This window comes from Rhincodon typus, chromosome 18 (genome assembly GCF_021869965.1).
Source record: "Rhincodon typus isolate 14 chromosome 18, sRhiTyp1.1, whole genome shotgun sequence".
Taxonomy (NCBI): domain Eukaryota; kingdom Metazoa; phylum Chordata; class Chondrichthyes; order Orectolobiformes; family Rhincodontidae; genus Rhincodon; species Rhincodon typus.
This window is the reverse complement of record NC_063349.1, coordinates 20928814-20947307: the sequence shown is the minus strand read 5'-3', so window position 1 is coordinate 20947307 and position 18494 is coordinate 20928814. Positions and strand designations below refer to the sequence as shown.

The following is an 18494-nucleotide window of genomic DNA, read 5'->3' as shown; positions in this document are numbered from 1 at the left end:
GATCCAAGTTCACTTGGCACTAAGATATTGAACGGTCAAATAACCTGAGGCATGCTTTTGAAAACTCTAGCTACATATAATATCTCACAATTTCTTCGTCCATCTTGTATGCAGACTGAATGTACTTCCAGTTCAAAAGCTGGTCAAAGGCAATTTGCAACATGCCATTAGTGCTTGTGATTCTAACACTGGTATTTTAACAGTATAGAAGTTGGCAGTATTACTTAAAAAGAGGCAAATGCTAGCCAAAACAGTCCCATCAGTTGTGATAATTCCAAGGGCGCTGTGGGACATGGAGGTCATCACTTCGTCAAATGAAACAACGAAGTAGACTGGGAGCAGCAAAACACTGGGGGCATTCAAAATGGAATTGGCAAGAGAACAGGTCCAACATGTTCTATTGAGAATGAAATGTACGAGCATCAAGCACAGAGAACACTGAATGTCTAGGAATATTCAGGACTGGATAAGAAGGAAAAGAGAAACTTTCAGCATGCACAAAGGGAGTAAATCACCAGAAGCCCTGGTGGAGTACAGGAAGTGCAGGGACAAACCTAAAATAAAGCAAATGGGAGAGCAAAGAAGTGGCATGAGAACACACTTGCAGGTATGATTAGGGAGAATCCCAAGATATTCAACGAGTATATTAAATGGAATAGGATAACCAGGGAAAGAGTAGGGCCAATTAAGGATCAAGTGGGCAATCTGGGCAAAAGGAACTGGAGGATGTTGGTAGGGTGTTAAATGAGTTTGCCTTCACTTTGAAGGAGGCTGCAGCTATAGAATTGGGAAGAAAGATTGTGAGGTTCTTGAGCAGATTGACATAAGGAGTGAAGAGGTAGAGGAGATTTTGGCAGGCTTAAAAATGGACAAACCCTCAGGTCCAGATGAGTTGTATCCCAGGCTATGGGAAAGGAGGGAGGAAATTACAGGGACTCTGGCCCAAAATTTTAATTCTTCTCTGGTCACAGAGGTGACATAAGACTAGAGGAGAGGTATTATGGTTCTACTTTTGAACAAGGATCTTAGAGATAAACCAGGAAATTACAGTCAAATGAGTCTAATATCAGTGGTAGGGAAACTATTTGAGAAAATTCTAAGGACAGAATTAATCTCTAACTGGACAGGCAAGGTTTGATTGGGGATAGTCAGCGTGGCTTTGTCAGAGGGAGGTTATGCCTAACAAGTTTGGCTGAATTTTTTGAGGAGGTGATCAAGTGTGTGGATGAGGGCAGTGTGGTTGCTGTAGTTTATATGGATTTCAGCAAAACCTTTGACGTGGTCCTACATGGAAGACTGATAAAGAAGACAAAAGCACGTAAGATCCAGGGTAGTTTGCCAAATTAGATCCAAACTTGGCTTAGTGACAGGAGACAGAAGGTGGTTGTAGAAAGTTGTTTGTACGACTGGAGGCTGGTGTCCAGTGGCGTACCAATCAGGGGTCAATGTTGGATCCCTTATATTTCGTGATATATATCATACAAGAAAATGTACAGGGGTGTGAAAGATGATAAGTAAGTTTGCGAACGAGTCACAGATTGGCTGGGTAGTTGACAGTGAAGAAAAGAAGGTCATAGATTACAACAGAATGCAGATGGATTGATCAGATCGCAGATCAGTCGTTGATGGAATTTAACCCTGCAAGGTGTGAAGTAACGCTCTTTGGAAGAAGTAACAAGACAGCACTCAATGAAAGGCAGAACACTAGGAAGCTTAGAGGAAGAGGGGGATCTTGGGGTGCATTCATGCTGTCCATGCTGCTCATAATCTAATACACCTCAATCAAGTCCTCTCTCAGCCTTCTCTGCTCCAGAGAAAACAACTTTATCCAGCCTCTCTTCATAGTTGAACTGCTCCATCTCAGGCAACAGCCTGGTGAATCTCCTCTGCATCCCATCCACTGCATGAACATGACAGGTCAATAGAGTGATTAAAAAGACATATGGGACACTTGCCTTTATCAGTTGTGGCACAGATTATAAAAGCAGGGAAGTCATGTTGGAGCTGCACAGGACTCCGGTTAAACCACAGCTATAGCACTCTGTCCAGTTCTGATCACAGCTCTACAGAAATGATGTGATTGCACTGGATGGGATGCAGAGGAGATTCACCAGGATGTTGCCTGAGATGGAGCAGTTCAACTATGAAGAGAGGCTGGATAAAGTTGTTTTCTCTGGAGCAGAGAAGGCTGAGAGAGGACTTGATTGAGGCGTGTTAGATTATGAGCAGCATGGACAGCATGAATATGAAACAGCTGTTCCCTTAATTTGAAGGGTCAATAACAAAGATCATAATTTTAAGGTGAAAGGCTGGGGGTTTAGAAGGGATTTAAAAAAAACTAAAATAAAAAGAAAATAAAATATGTTTTTACCCAGAGGGTGGAGGGAATCTGGAATGTACTGTCTGGGAGGGTAGTTGAGGTAGGAAACTTCACAACTTTTGTAAAGTACTTGGATGAGCACTTGAAATGTGCTCACATTCATAGCTATGGACCAACTTCTGGAAAGTGGGACTATTGTAGATTTACAGTAGTATATTTTTGGTGATGCAAACTTGACGGACTGAAAGGCTTCTTTTGTATAGTATGATTCTATGTTGATAAGCTCCAATGAGTGCAATGAAAAGTTAAATGATTGAGATAGGTCTGGATGGGAAGTGGGTTGGAGTACGTCAGACACACCCTTTTTTGATGGAATGTGATGATCACTCAGCTGGTGTGGCATCTTCAACAAGTTGGTGCACATACTGGCGAGGGACAATCCTGAATGGCAAATGTTTGTCCAGGTGCCAAGCAGCTTTTTAAAGATGGTAATGGGTACTAGGGATGCTGGTCTTTTGGCAGATATGCACTAAGTGGTAAGATAGGACTAGAATCGATGAGAGGGACGTTGTTGGGGTGGGGACGGTGTTAGGTAGCAAATGCGGCACATCTCGTAAGATACAGCAAACAATCCTGCTATGTCTCATGGCAGAAGAAATTCCAAAAACTTAATGTAACTGACACTTAAGCCAAAAAAGCATAGCACTCAGTCCTTTGTGTCATCCTCACCACTTGCCTTCCTATTTTTGTGTTAGCTACAAACTTGGCGATAATACATTCATTTCTCTCAATCAAATCATTAACATACATTGGAAATAATTGTGAGCCCATTCACAGATCCCTGTTTCGAAATATAAGTTGCTACCCTGAAAATGTGCCCTTTATCCCAACTCTCTGCCTTCTATTTGGTAACCAATCCCTCTAACCATTAAAATATACTACACCTAATACCATGGCCTCTTATCTCATTCAGTAGTCTTAAGTGTGGTAACATATTGAATACCTTTCGGAAATCCTAACTTATTACATTTACTGGTTCCCCTTTATCTTTCTTACTTGTTACCATCTCAAAAATTGAGTCAATTTGTCAGGTATGACTTCCCCTTAATGAAGCTATGATGTGGAACTGCCAGTTTTGGTCTAGGGTGGACAAAGTCAGAAATCATACAACACTAGGTTATAGTCCAACAGGTTTATTTGAAAACATAAGCTTTCAGATCCTCAGTCCTTCTTCAGGTGTTAGTGAGAGAGGTAAAATCAGAGACAGAATTTATAAGTAAAAGATCAAAGGTTCACACCATTGATGAGGATGTACTAAACAAACTTAAGATGTTGTTAAACCTTCAGTTAGAAGGTTTTAATTGATTAATATGTATATGTAAATCCCCAAATTCCTTTCAAGTCACGGTCCTGCGAGAACTAAAGGTTTTATCAGTAAAAAGAAGAGGTGACATTTTAGGTCAAACAATGTATGTTAGGTGTGAGACCGTGTTTAGAATCTGTGTTTTAGTTTGGAGTCAGACTGGTTGTGTTTCTAAAGTAGGAATTTATAAAACGTCAATTTTGCAAATTTATATTTGCAGATACATTCTATTTTGTTCAAAAAGCACACAATTTATAGACAGTCAATCAATATGGCACTTATAAATTTTGCAGATTATTTTGCAGGAATCTGAGATGCTAAACCGATGCGGCCTCCTCTACATCAGTGAGACCAAGCAGAGGCTCAGAGACTGTTTTGTAGAGTATCTGCACTCTGTATGCAACAAATGGCAACACCTTACGGTCGTGAATAATTTTAACTCCCCTTCCCACTCCCTGGGTGACATGTCCATCCTGGGCCTCCTCCAGTTTCACAATGACGCCACCCACTAACTGGAGGAGCAGCACCTCATATTGCACCCTGGCAGCCTACAGCCCAATAGCCTAAACATGGATTTCACCAGTTTTAAAATCTCCCCACCCCCCAGCCTCATCCCATGTCCAACCCTCCCTCCCATCCCTGCCTCCTTGACCTGACACAACCTGTCCATCTTCTCTCCCATCTATCCGCCCCTCCCACCTCACTGACAAATCTCCACCACTTGCTACCTGCACTCACCTATCACCATCCCACCTACCTTCCCCAGCCCCACCCCTCCTCTCTATTTATTTCTGAGTTCCCCTCCCTATCCCCATTTCTGAAGAAGGCTCCCAACCCGAAACATCAACTTTCCTGCTCCTCTGATGCTGCCTGGCCTGCTGTGTTCCTCCAGCTCCACACTGTGTTATCCAGTTTTCTGAGTACTTATTTTCTACTTAGATACTGCACTTATTTTCAACCCACCTTTTGTCGCTTGATTTGGTATTTTTTAGAATGCTATCAGCGTCCTCTACAATGAAGACTGATACAATATATTTGATCAACTCCTCAGCCATTTCATGGTTCCCCATTATTATTTTCCCAGCCTCATTCTTTAAAGGGCCTACGTACATTTTAACTTTCTTTTCCTTTACATATATTTTTAAAAATTCATGCTGTCTGTCTTGACATTACATGGAAATTACCTTCAATCCTTCAATGTTTATTTTCTCCTTTTGCTATTTGTTAGTCATTTTTTTATTGGTTTGTAACCAAAGATGTTTCAAAGATGTTCCAAAAATAGAAAACCTGAGTTATGTGGAAAGATTGAATAGGCTGGATTTATTGCATAACTTTCAGAAAGTGTTCACACTTGATTGAAAGCAAAAAGCATCACCCATTGTGAAAATGCCATGAGGACGAGGCCACAATAAAAGGAGGACCTGGTGAGAGAGACACCTGAGGCTAGTTTGCTCCTAATGGTCTATGTAGAAATATAGGTCATATTCAGGCAATCTGTAAATGGTTTCAATAATGCGATAAACTTCACATTGTTTACTCAACAGGACACATCTAGGTAGACCAGAGAGGTAGCTATCCTCAAGCTATCAACTTTGGACCTGAAGGAATGCACACAAACTATGTGGTGAATAGCAGTGTGGTGATAATGGTGGGCCCCTGCCACAATGAAGTGAGCTGTGGTTATGAGCCATATATCTAAATTGTGCCAGCTAGGAGAAATCAGACTTCAAGCCTTCAAGCAAAAAAAAGGGGAAAACATGCTGACGGTCCAGAAAACTTCAAGAGAAACATATATGGCTAATTGCTGACAGCAGCAAACCCCACAAATCTCATCACTAAACACAGAATTATACTTCAGAGAATGACACATGAAACATTTCAGACCTGACAGAAACATGCAAGAACAGAAGAAATCTGCAACTCCATGCAGATTTGCAGGTTGCACCATGATTGTGGAGATCTGTGGGAACAGTCCTGAGTCTGAATTGAGCTAGTGAACCAAGGAGACAAAGACTGCCTGAATTAACGCCAAAAATTCCTTATACAATTATCCCTTATTCAATTTAGCACCATAAATCACATTGAAAAGGTAGTAATTTAAAAAACGACTTGCAGTCCTGATCATGCATCACAGCCATTGCGCATGGATATCACAAGGCAGAGCTGGAAAAACAAAACAAAAAGGTCTGTGACAGAAAATACATTATTCATGGGATGGAGAGCTGAGGAAATTGCTGATCAAGCTACTTAAGATTTGGGCAGTTTAAGGAAGTACACAATGCTGATCTAATAGAAAATTCCCATCACAGCTGTGAAGAGCTAGTAAACTGCTACTATACCCACAAAGCATGGTGAAACTTCCAAAACTTTATCAAAGCACAGGAAAACATCCATTATAGCTGTGAAGGATAGAAAAACCTCCAATTACAGGAAAGTGCTCCAGCATTGCTACATGATACCTCCAGTATAGCAACAAAGCATGGAAGAACTACAATTACTGCAGAACCAAAATCTTTAGAAGAAGTTAAAGTACAAAATCACATTACAAAACTGTGGCATCAGAAATATAATTGCCAGGAAGATTTAATTTCATAGATTGACCAAATTGAGCACAACATTAGACAGCCTGGAGAAAACAAATTTAGACGTATAGAACAACTTCTAAACTGGATAGTCAAACTTCGCTGAACAATTAAATACACTTACGCACATAATTATTAGTGTAGTACATTATGTTATTGCTTGCAAAGAGATAGACAAATTCAAAGAGGTATTTAAAGTGGTTAACACTTACTTCAACCTCAGAATTAATTCAGTTATTGAAAAATCAAGACTCAATAAATGAATCCATAGATGACGCCTGCAGGCTAATGGAGACATGTGACTAAAGTGGCCTAAAGTCAGAATTCATAAGAGACCAGACTGCTGTTGGCACTACTGATGAGTCTTTGGCAGACTTATTACAAACCAAAGAAGATATAACTCTGGACAAAGCAATTCAGATGCTGAGTGAAGCAAAGAGTCAGAAGCAAAATAAATCAAGATTAAGATGTGAAGATAAGATTTGGCACAGGAGATCTACAGAATCTATTAAGTATTAAGGTACTAAACCACGAAAAGGTACACGTGTTAAGCCAATAAGTAGGACAGACACCAGTCACTAAAAAGAAAATGAAAGAACACGGATGTTGTAAATCAGGAACAAAAACAAAGTTGCTGAAAAAGCTCAGCAGGTCTGGCAGCATCTGAGGAAGTTAGTTCTGAGGAAGGGTCACCAGACCCAAAACGTTAACTCTGCTTTGTCCTTCACAGATGCTGTCAGACCTGCTGAGCTTTTCCAGCAACTTTGTTTTTGTACCAGTCACTAAAATTTCATCCCAAGGCTGGGGGGCAAAGAAATCTAAGAGATGCCAACATGCCAAAATTTTTAAAATAAAATGTTCTTTTTGGAAGAAAATAAATCACTTGCAGAAAATGTGCTGAAGCAGGACATTGCCACGGAAGATCAAAAGACCAAAGAAGTACCCACACAAAGAGATCAAATCAGGTTGAACAGACAGTAGAAGACAAACTCAAAGATTTCTTCAGGGCAATCAGTGACCTAGAGCAAACATTTTGGCAAGCAGATTTTTTTTTAATCAAAGGGCATCGCATGAATTTCAAGTTAGCAAGAAAGCTAGTGATACGGTATCATTAGGTAGTGAGCCTTGGTTAGTGAAACACTGCTTACAGCCCATAGAAGATGAACTACATGGCTGGGGTGCATTGTGATTAACGTCAAAGGTACGCTATAATCAACTGTCCAAAGTCAATGACACCAAATACAAGAAAATCTTATACAACCAAGAATTTTCTCTCCTGAGTCAAACAGCATGTATTTACCTCAATCTTATTCAAATAGTGCAAGAGGTTAAACAGCAAAAGGTCAAAGAAAGGCCAGTAAAAAGTTACTTTTTCTGTTTCTGAGCTCCATATGCTCATATCTAACTTTAAAAACAAGCAAAATCTCTTGTGGTTAGTTACATTGGAAGAAAAATGTTGTTTTGTATCAAAGCTGTGATGGAAAATTGTGAACATTGTGATTTCGCTGACATGTATTCCACTACTATTAAAACTGAAGTAAGTTCAGATTGCTAGTGACAACCAAGTTCCAGAACAAGTGCAAGCAGACAGGTTGCAACTGCACCATCTGTATCTCTCAAGAGGATGTATTGTTGTGATGAACAGATTTACAACTGAATCATCTACAAATGGATTAAGTCAGATTACTCCATGCTACAGCAAATAACTACGTACTCCAAATTCAAGTCTGCCATTAGGGGTTGAGGTTTTGAGGAATGAAAGCCAAGCGAAATGTCTCAGATCCCCACATTCCAAAGAATCTCCAACAACAATAAAGGATGTCATACCTATCAATAATTAATCTCCTGATAACACATGATGAAAAATGCATAATTTATATATATGAAGATTAAGTTAGGATTTCAGATTTCAAATGGAGGAAGGTAGGTGCTTGTCACTTCTCTGAAGAGTTTTCTTTTTAAAAATAGTCAGAAAATCAACCCAAGACAGAGATTTAAATTAAAATCTTTTCAAAGAGCAGGTGACAGTGACCCCTGTGGTGTTAATGGAAAAACATCTATAATATTGTGTTTATGTCAATTAGTGCAAACACATAAGGTTATTAGCTTATTTGCTTTCAGTTCAGTTAATCTGTTCTGTTGTTGAAGAAAATTACGTAGACTGATGTAAATATGCTTCAATGACTAACCGCCATATTAATTACTTTTTTAAAAAATGATCGAAGTTTCATTCTAAAATCTGACTTAGCTGGAAGTACTGGTATCATAACATACAAATGAGGAAGTGAACATGCTGATGTCCCTAGTAATTCAATAACTGATAGGATAGAAGGTAGCCTAATATAACAAGAAATTGTAATAATACCGCATTCTATTTTAGCACAGATTTTCAAGTAGAATGAGAATGGAATTCTACTGTTACAATTTTAGCATCTAGTGCCTTCAAACACCAGGGAAGATGTTTCAAAGAAGACAGGCAACTGGACAAATACAAGGACAAATGTGAGATTTTATTTACAGAAAAAGAAAAGAACTCAAACAAAGATGACAGTGAGTGAACCGTGCCTCTACAATGCAAGCCAGATTTCGGCATCATGACCAAAGATTATTGGTCAAGGGCATCAGCATTATCACCCATTGATATTCCGTGGCCTTAAGCCAACATTCTGCAGACACTGAGGCAGTCTGAATTCCAATGCAACCAGGTGAAATTGGAAATTTTTTTTTGGCTGCAGTCATACCTCCTTGGGTGGTTTTAGGATGCTTATCGTGAGATTTTAACGGAGCATCAGATCAAATAGGCCTCCGCAGACAAGCAGCTGTAAGAACTACTAACCTGGCTGTCAAATGCCTGTGCTTCACAATTGCAACAGTGATATATAATATGGCCCCAATTTGAATGTCACGTGCCATCTTGCCCACAACAGTCAGACACCCTAGCTGTCTATTCTGGATCCCACTGTAGATGGTAGCAGATGAAACATCAACATGAGTGTGAACTGAAACTATTCAGCCTGTAACCACACAATTGATAAATTATGGAGACATTCATAATCCGTTCCATTTTACTTAGCTCTGAGTGGCATGGAGAGGATTTAGAAGGGTTGTTGATGGTATTGACAACAGAGATTGATCTGTAACTAAGAGTGGTCTGCAGAGGGAAAGAAAAGATTTTCATCTCTACATTCTAAAGAAAGACCTGAAAATTTTTGGCAGATTCATATCAATAGTAGGGAAAGTCACAAACTCAGTTGGTTCTGGATTTGCACTTCACTAATGTTGATGGGTAGCTTTGATGAGGCAATATCCATCCTTTTTAGCCATTGATGTAAATCAATGAAATCCGAGGCACAGGGGTTCCCTAAGTCAGGATCCAGCATACTATCAGCACAGATATACCTTGCCTCACTAGAAATCTGATGCTAGAAGGGTTGGATTGTAGGTCTATGCCAGCTCTGGGATTTGAATTCCAAATGATTAGAAAATATTTCTGGTACACTCTGTTGTTGGATAGTGGCATAATGGTTATGCTACTGGGAGAATAATTCTGAGGTCTGAATTGGTGATCTAGTGATGTGAGTTCAAATCACATCCCAATAGCTGGAAAATTTAAATTCCATTAGTTCAGTAAACTTGTGGAATTTTAAGGAAATGACACCATTGTGGTGATATTAGATGGCTAGTAATCCAGAGAATGCACTTATTAACTTAACTCATGAATGTAAATCCCATCATGGCAGCTGGATAACTTAAATTTACTAATTCAACTAAATCTGAAGTGTAATAATATTAATCTAAGTCAAAACTCAATTAGCAGCTTTTTGGAAGGAAACTGATTGGACGTTTAACAGAAATTTTGGTAAGGCAAATTACAGCAAGAATTATACAGGCAGGAATTGTACTCTTACTGCTAAGGTCCTGGGGGGCGTTGACAAACAAAGAGACCTTGGTTTGCAGGTTCATTGCTCTTTGAAAGTGGAATCGCAGGTAAAGAGGGTAGTGAAAAAGGTGTTTGGTACGCTTGCCTTCATTGGTCAGTGCATTCAGTATAGGAGTTGGGAAGTCACGTTGCAGCTGTACAGGACATTGTTTAGGCCACTTTTGGAATACTGTGTTCAATTCTGATCTCCTTGCTATGGGAAAGGTGTTGTGAAACTTGGAAGGGTTCAGGAAAGGGTTTGAGCTATAGGGAGAGGCTGAATAGGCTGGGGCTATTTTCCCTGGATCATCAGAGGCTGAGGGGTGACCTTATGGAAGTTTATAAAAGGGGCATAGATAGGGTGAATAGTCAAGGTCTTTTCACCAGGGTAGGGGAGTCGAGAGGGCATAGGTTTAGGGTGACAGGGGAAAGATATAAAAGTGACCTAATGGGCAACTTTTTCAAGCAGAGGGTGGTGTATATATGGAATGAACTGCCAGAGGAAGTGGTGGAGGCTGGTACAATTACAACATTTAAAAAGCATCTGGATGGGTTTATGAATAGGAAGGGTTTACAGGGAATGGGCCAAACGCTGGCAAAAGAGACTAGATTAATGTAGGATATCTGGTCGGCAGTGACAAGTTGGACCCAAGGATCTGTTTCTGTGCTGTACACCTTTATGACTCTATGGCTCTAAATAAACCTACAGTGATAGAGTGGGTGTATGGGACTAATTGAATTGCTCCACAGAGAGCTGACATAGACTTGATGAGCCAAATGGCTTCCTTCCACAATCAATCAATGGGCAATCCAAAAATAGGTGAAATGTTTCCTGGGATGCTCCAAGAACAGGAGTATGTTATTTCAGTTCCTTTTTACCAGTACTAGGAGGACATTTTTTCCCAAATAGAAGTTTGATATATTTCATTAGTGCAGTGCGATGCTGTTTTTGAAATTTGACAGAAACCAGCTGTTTAGTCATGATTAAATAGGGGCCTCATTTGTGAAGTATGTGTGCTTGTCTGTAGAAACAGCTGTTTCTCATTACCAAGGTACAGACTTCATTTGTTTGCTGTAGTTTGGTAGCAATATATGTTTCTTATCAACAAAAGAGGCAAGGGTAAAATTTCCATTGATGCCTCTACAGGACTGAGAATGGAATGTAATTGAACATCTGCCTAACTACTCATGCATGCCCATTTCTGAACTAGCTTTCAACTGGCCCTTAATTTATATTATCACGGTAAACTCCTACCTACAACATGGATAGATCCTGTGCACTCAAGCACGTGAGAAGAGTTTCAAAGCACTGCAATAGAGATATAAATTCTGTAGTAGCTCCTTCAACCAGAGTCAGCACAGAAAATAAACATTTTTAGCAGGCTGAAGCAACTGGGCATTATAAGAGAATTATTTCAATGCAACCTCAGACTGGGAAGTGTGGCTGCAGTCACCCTCGCAGTGAAACAGACTATGAACCCTGCAGTTAGTTCTTGTTGTAAAAATAATGAGGAATATCAAATTCCATTGTATTTTCTGCAAAGTCTGGACTGAAATGCTTTGGATCTTTTGGATTAATTCATAGATAATTTATGAATAAAATATACTTTTGCAATAAAAGAGAAGAGTGACATCACAGAAAATCTATAGGTTCATTGACTGGTATTGGGATAGGGAGAATTTGAAGGGAGAAAGGTCAAACCAGACATCAGATTAGACTTGACGCAGACGCTTGTTTATCAGAAAGTGCCAGAGACCAGGGACAGAAAGGAAACCTGGAAGCAACTGATTGGGTAAGCAAGGTCAGCAGAATATTTATACTATTTTTATTGCTTATGGTTTGAAAGGTCTTTATTTTTAATGTATAGTTTGTAAGGGTGACAGTGCAGAGGTACAGAGAAAAAGGGCCCTAGAGTAATTAACATTATTTGATTTTAAGGGCAATCAAAGGGTTTAATTTAAAAAGATAAGTCATGGAAGGAGAGCTCTGGGCTGTGGTATGCTCCTCCTGCTCTATGTGGGAAGTCCAACATAGTTCCAGTACCTGGAACCAGGATGTCTGCACGAAGTGTCTCCAGCTACAGCTCCTGGAAGCCTGAGTTTTAGAGCTGGGGATACTACGAGGCTCACAGTATTGTGGATAGTATGTACAAAGAGGTGGTCACTCTGCAGGTTAAGACTCTACAGGCAGAGAGAGAATGGATGATCACCAGGCAGAGTAAGAGGACATGGCAGAGAAAAAAAAACGCCTGTAGCTAATCTCATGCAAAACAGGTCTAACGGTTTGGGAGGAATGGTCTCTGAGAGGAAAGTAGCAGCACCCAAATTCATTTCACCATGGTTTGCTCTGTTGTATGGGAGAGAAGGAATTAAGTGTAGGAAGGGTTGTAGCAATACAGGGTTCAATCTTAAGGGAGGCAGTTAAGATGTTTCAATGGCTACAAATGAGACTCCAGTATGGCATGTTGTCTCCTGAGACTACGGTCAAATATTTCCCGGAGCAACTACATCACATTCTGCAGCTAACAATCCAGTAGTGAGGGAGTGCTGCAATGTGGAGATGGTGACTTTTGGATGAGACATTAATTCAAGACCTCATCTGGTCTCTGAGTTGGATAAAGAAGATCCCATGGGAGTTAGTGCTGTTTTTATACCTCAATATTACAAAAGAGCATATCTGGCCACCTTCATATTACTGTTTATGGGAAGTCGCTTTGCTCAAATTGGTTGCCAATTTTCCTACATCAAAAGTGATTACTCTTCAAAATGATTGCATTGCCTGTAAAACACTGAGATGATGTTTAGTTGTGAAAAGCCCTCTATAAAAGCATGTCTTTCTGCCTACAGTTTATTCACCTGTGCCCGTAACCCATATTAGACCTAGAGCCAAATTTTCACAGTTTTTTGGCCAAGTTCAAGTTGCTTCAGGTTTGGGGAAGTGATTCTTGCCACGAGGCTAAGCAAGATATCACAACATATCTTACCAAATTTGCAACATTAACTGCTATTGTTGCCTAACAGTGAGTATCACATCTGATTTCCATCCCACCTTACCATGTGCTGTTCCCCAAACAATGCACCACTCACCAGATATCAATCCCAAGACCAAAATTCCTTGCGCCTATGACATATTTCAAAAGTCTGCTGCACAAGAAAAGGAAAGTTGGCATCTGGCAGCTGCCCTGCACATTTTTGAGGACTGAGGAGTTATGACTGAGAAGCTGGTGCTGCAGTTCTTTAACAAGAACCTGGAGGCCCTCGTCAGCAGTGTGGCAGCACAACACCATGCCAACCTGGAAAGAGATTGCTCCCCGAGTCAGTGCTGTCTTGAAGGTGAGGAAGACTGAGCTGCATTGCTGCATGAAGAACTTTCTTCACTCCATCAGTGTAACTGCCATCCTCTGCTCTCTGCTACCTCACACTCACTCTGTCTCTGCCAATGCCCCCATATCCCACCAAGGGTAATGGTCTTACACCCATTCTGTTGCATGCAACAAATTCACTCACTCTGGTTATCCCCCATGCTACCACACCACCAATCCTGCATCCCCTTCGCACTGTGCTCATTCCCTCGGAACACCTCAAGACATTTCCCCCATTATGCGTCACCACTAACTATCATGCAATCCACTTGCATATTACTCAATTGTCCCCTTTACAAACGAGGAGCCAGCCCATAGCAGGGTGGGGCGACATTGTACAGGTGGGGTAGGTGCCTGATATCTTGTGTCTTTACCCCAAACGAGGAGAGGATTCTTGCTGTCACTGGAGTGGAATGGGACCGCTCCTAAGGAGATGCAGAGGCATCCATGTGCTGACCACCGAGCGAGCACTACTTGTCATTGCACTGAAATACTGATAGTAACCAGGTAGTCAATGTCATGCATCGAGCACCATTTGTAACCAAACGCCATGATGCTTTCTGCCTCTTGTGTCTTATAGGTACAACCAGTGTCCTGACTCAATTAGTAGAGAGTCAGCCATCTCCCCTGATGGACAACCATGTCCAGGACCCAGAGGAAGCATCAACAACACTGTCCCCTGGACCTCCCCTTCAGCTTTGATACTAAAACGTCAATGGGATTGATATATGAATTGCGTGTGGAACCAGAAATTGCTGAGGAACTTACAGCAACTGTTGTGCAGATGGGTGAGGAAGAAACACCTCAGGCCAGTGGCATTCAGAGGAGTGACGGAGACCAGGCACCTGTTCAGCCTCTGATAGGAGAGGACCCTGTGGTCTCAATGTCCCTGATGCATTTGCATCTCTGGAGGGCTTCCCAGAGTTGGGTAGGTCAGCCTGCTCAAATGCATAAGACCAATTAAGGGATATTTTCTGATCTCCAGAGCCAAATGACTTATCCTTTAACTACCAACACCCAATTTCGGAGCCACAATGATCATTTGGCCACCCTGTGGTGGGATTCCATGATAGGTATTCTGGTCTCACTTGTTTTTTTTTAAAGAATTGGAAATCTTTAGAGGGTACTTACATTTTTAGGTGCCCTTAAAGACATCAACCCATTTTGACAGCATCTACCCTCCCAGCAGCTGACAACAATCTGGAGTATTCAAGATGCGGCCTCCCATCTCCCACCGCCCCAACACCCTTTTGTGCAGTTTACCTGCTATTCCTAACTGGAATCCACCAGGATCCTGGTGACGGCCAGTTAACTGGCCACTTCCAGGCAGATTGTGCTGGTGAGCCAGTCAGGCATCCCTCATTTGAAGCCTGCATATAATTCAACCTGTAGAGTGTCTAGAGGTGCAGTAGAAGTGTACCTCTGGGTCATAAGGTTCGAGTCCTAGCTCAGGCTGTGACGGCATTCAGAAGTGTGTCCAAACAAGTTGGTTTTTTAAAAAAAATTACAACTCAACCCCACTGCAAAATTCTGCCTAATTCAGAACAAAAAAATTCATTCATGGGATGAGGGTGTCACCAGCTAGGTGAGCATTTTTGCCCCCATGACCAATAGGAGTCAACCACATTGCTGTGGGGCTGGAGTCACATGTAGGTAAGGATGGCAGTTTCCTTCCCTAAACGACATTAGTGAACCAGACGGGTTTTTCGACAATCAACAATGGATTCATGGTATTCATTAGACTCTTAATTCCAGATTTTTATTGCATTACATTCCAGTATCTACCAAAGTGGGATTCAAACTCTGGTGCCCAGAATATTACGTGGGTGTCTAGATTAACAGTCCAGTGATAATACCGCTAGGCCACCACCTCCCCTAAATGGCAAAAATAAATTTGATGAAAAAACTTGATGGCAAAAATAAAACTGTACTCACCCTACAACCACGATAATGAAATCTAGTAAATTCCAGCCATTCCTGAGGTACGCATTGGGGTGAAACAGAAGCCCATAAGCTATTACTTTCAAAAATGCTTCCACTGTGAAAATGATGAGAAAGAGATATTCCACCCGTTCCTGCACGGAGAAGAAAAAAGAGAAATGTGTTATTGCAGTAACAACAATTGTAATTTATTTGAATTGAGAAATATATCATTACACGTAACCTGTCATCACACATAAACATTATAGTACTGGTCAAAGGATTTCTGTATACATTCCCATGGTATGCTGAACTCTAACATCTGCAATTGAAAGCTCGTGTGTGTGGATGTATGCCATCCCTATCCAAATAGAAATGCGCTTATATGTACAATTAGCATTTACTTCCACTGTAATGCATCTCAGTTATTTTAATTTGAATAAACCAATGAAGTGTTTTGACTACAAGAACAACTATGTATCTACAGCAAGATTTGCTTTGTGCAATATATCTTACACACTTAACACACTTAATTCGCCAAACAATAAAAAAAACTTAAATAATTTAGAACATTTTGTTCAGTTTAAGTTAATGCTGTACTCAAAAATCAATGGCATTCTAAAAATGCAGTTGCTTTTAAAAAACAATTAGAATACTTCTGCATATCTTTGGCTTTACACAATAACCTTGAGTATACGTGGAAGATGTTATCTCTTTACTTCCTTGAATACTGAGATTTCACAAATACAATTGCATATTACGGGAACCCTTCCATTCCTCCAGAACTGAGACTGACATGACAACTCTACTATGTAGATCAGCTCCTGAGGAGGGTAACAGTATAATTCTTTGCAATCTAGTGCTGCATTTAGATGGGTGGAAGATATATATAATTGTCCAGATTTCATAAAGGGCAGAGGGGTGATGGCAGCACTCAGAAACATGTTATATGCCATTTCCAGCTCCATTAAATGACCCTGTCACAATTAACTGCCAGCCGGCCAATTAACAGTCATTTGGTAAGACTTGCTGCAAATAAACAAAAGAGGTTTCAGGGCTTTGTGATGCAATTTTAGTGTCCTTGCCTCTGGGCTAGAACTTCTAAGCTGAAGTCCCACCTCAGGATCTGATAGCCATGGATATATGTCATAACATGCCCATATAGGTTGATTTAAAAAAGAAGAGGCTGGTTATACAACGGTGACAACAGTGGGTGTTCATCAGTGGATATTTGCTGTCAAGTGGGAGAGATAGTAGGAACTGCAGATGCTGGAGAATCTGCAATAACAAGGTGTAGAGCTGGATGAACACAGCAGGCCAAGCAGCATCAGAGGAGCAGGAAAGCTGACGTTTCGGGCCTGGACCCTTCTTCAGAAATGGCCCATTTCTGAGGAAGGGTCCAGGCCCGAAACATCAGCTTTCCTGCTGTGTTCATCCAGCTCTACACCTTGATATCTGCTGTCAAGCGGGTAAGGGTTGCTGAATATCAAGACAATGGAAGCCATTATAAACAGATGTGAGTCATCATGGGTGCTGTTTCAACAAGTTAAGGTGTTTGTGCTTTATTAAATGATTATCACCTATTATTACAATGTCAATTTTGTGAGGAGCCCACATGTTTGTTTCCAATGAACCTTAATAAGAAATATATTGATATGGGCCCTTAGATATTGGCAATGTACTGCTAAGTGGGGCTGATGGATCTAAGACGTCACTTCAGAAATTCTGGTGTCATTGGTGATCAATTTGTTATGTGAAGAACCTCATTATTAAGGGCAACTGCATATCCCCGGCATCCACTCCTACTGACCCTTATGTGGTACAACATTCTAGTCTGGCTCTGAAGTTCCCCTTCTGGATTCTTCAAGATGTGAAGGTGCCGGTGTTGCACTGGATTGGACAAGGTCAGGAGTCACATGACACCAGGTTATCGTCTAATAGGTTTATTTGAAATCACAAGCTTTTGAGTGCTGCCCCTTCATCAGGTGAAGTGCAGAGAGGCACGTAGGCACAGAATTTATGTTAGAGAGATCAAAAGATCATACAATTGGTTTGAGTGGAGTGTCAACAAGTTGAACAAAGTTTTTGCATGTGATCAAACGTGTCAGACTGTGTGAGTAAAGTGTCAACAGCTGAATAGCAAGTGAAGGGAATGACCTATAATCCAATTAATTTATGCAATTCTTATACCTATCATGTTATTCCAACCATTTGGTTTATCTCCTTTTTTCTAATTTTTTGTAATTATCTCTCGGTCTCAATAAATTGGATTATCGGTCATTCTCTTCACTTACTATTCAGCTGTTGATACTTTGTAGCACCTGCACAGACTTATTATTCAACCTGTCAACACCCCACTCACTACTCGCCTGCTCTTTTGATCTCTCTGCAATAAATTCTGTGCCTCTGTCCTTCTCTGCACTTCACCTGACGAAGGGGCAGCACTCCAAAAGCTTGTGACTTCAAATAAATCTGTTAGGCTATAATCTGATGTCATGTGACTTTGGATTCTTCAAGTGAGGTGGTTTACCAGTCTATGATGTCCTCATTTGTCAGTTGTTTGAAGGCAGTGACAGTGTAATTGCAGAGGCACTGGTCATCATGTTTCAATCTTCCCCAGAGTCAGGAGTCAGAGACTGGAAAATTGGAAACATTGCACCCTTGATCAAAAAGAGGTTGAAAGGAATAAACACAACAATTGCAGACCTTTCAGCTTAACTTTTGTGGTGGCGAAGCTTCTGGAAACAAATATTTATTATGACAAGTCAACATGGATGACTAAATAAGAAAACGTGCCTACTAATTTTCTGGAGTGTTTTCAAGAGTTAACAAAAAAAGCAAATGAGGGTAATACTGTTCTTGTCGTGTTAATACACTTCCAGAAGGTATTCAATACAGTACCACACAACAGTTTTGAGAAAAGTTATAGCATATGGCATAAAAGGGATAGGAGCAACATGGATACAAAATTGGCTGAACGATCAAAACAGAGAGTAGAGTAATGGTCCATAGATCTTTTTCAGGCTGG

General features: G+C 40.6%; 1 protein-coding gene across 1 annotated transcript in view; it reads right to left on the bottom strand.

Moving 5' to 3' along the window:
* The window catches only part of LOC109920177 (voltage-dependent L-type calcium channel subunit alpha-1C-like), a 656132-nt gene that overhangs the window by 522328 nt on the left and 115310 nt on the right, over positions 1–18494 (bottom strand). The window contains exon 4 of the mRNA XM_048607862.1: positions 15482–15621. Within this exon, the coding sequence (XP_048463819.1) occupies positions 15482–15621 (140 nt within the window). The remainder of the gene's footprint in view (positions 1–15481; positions 15622–18494) is intronic.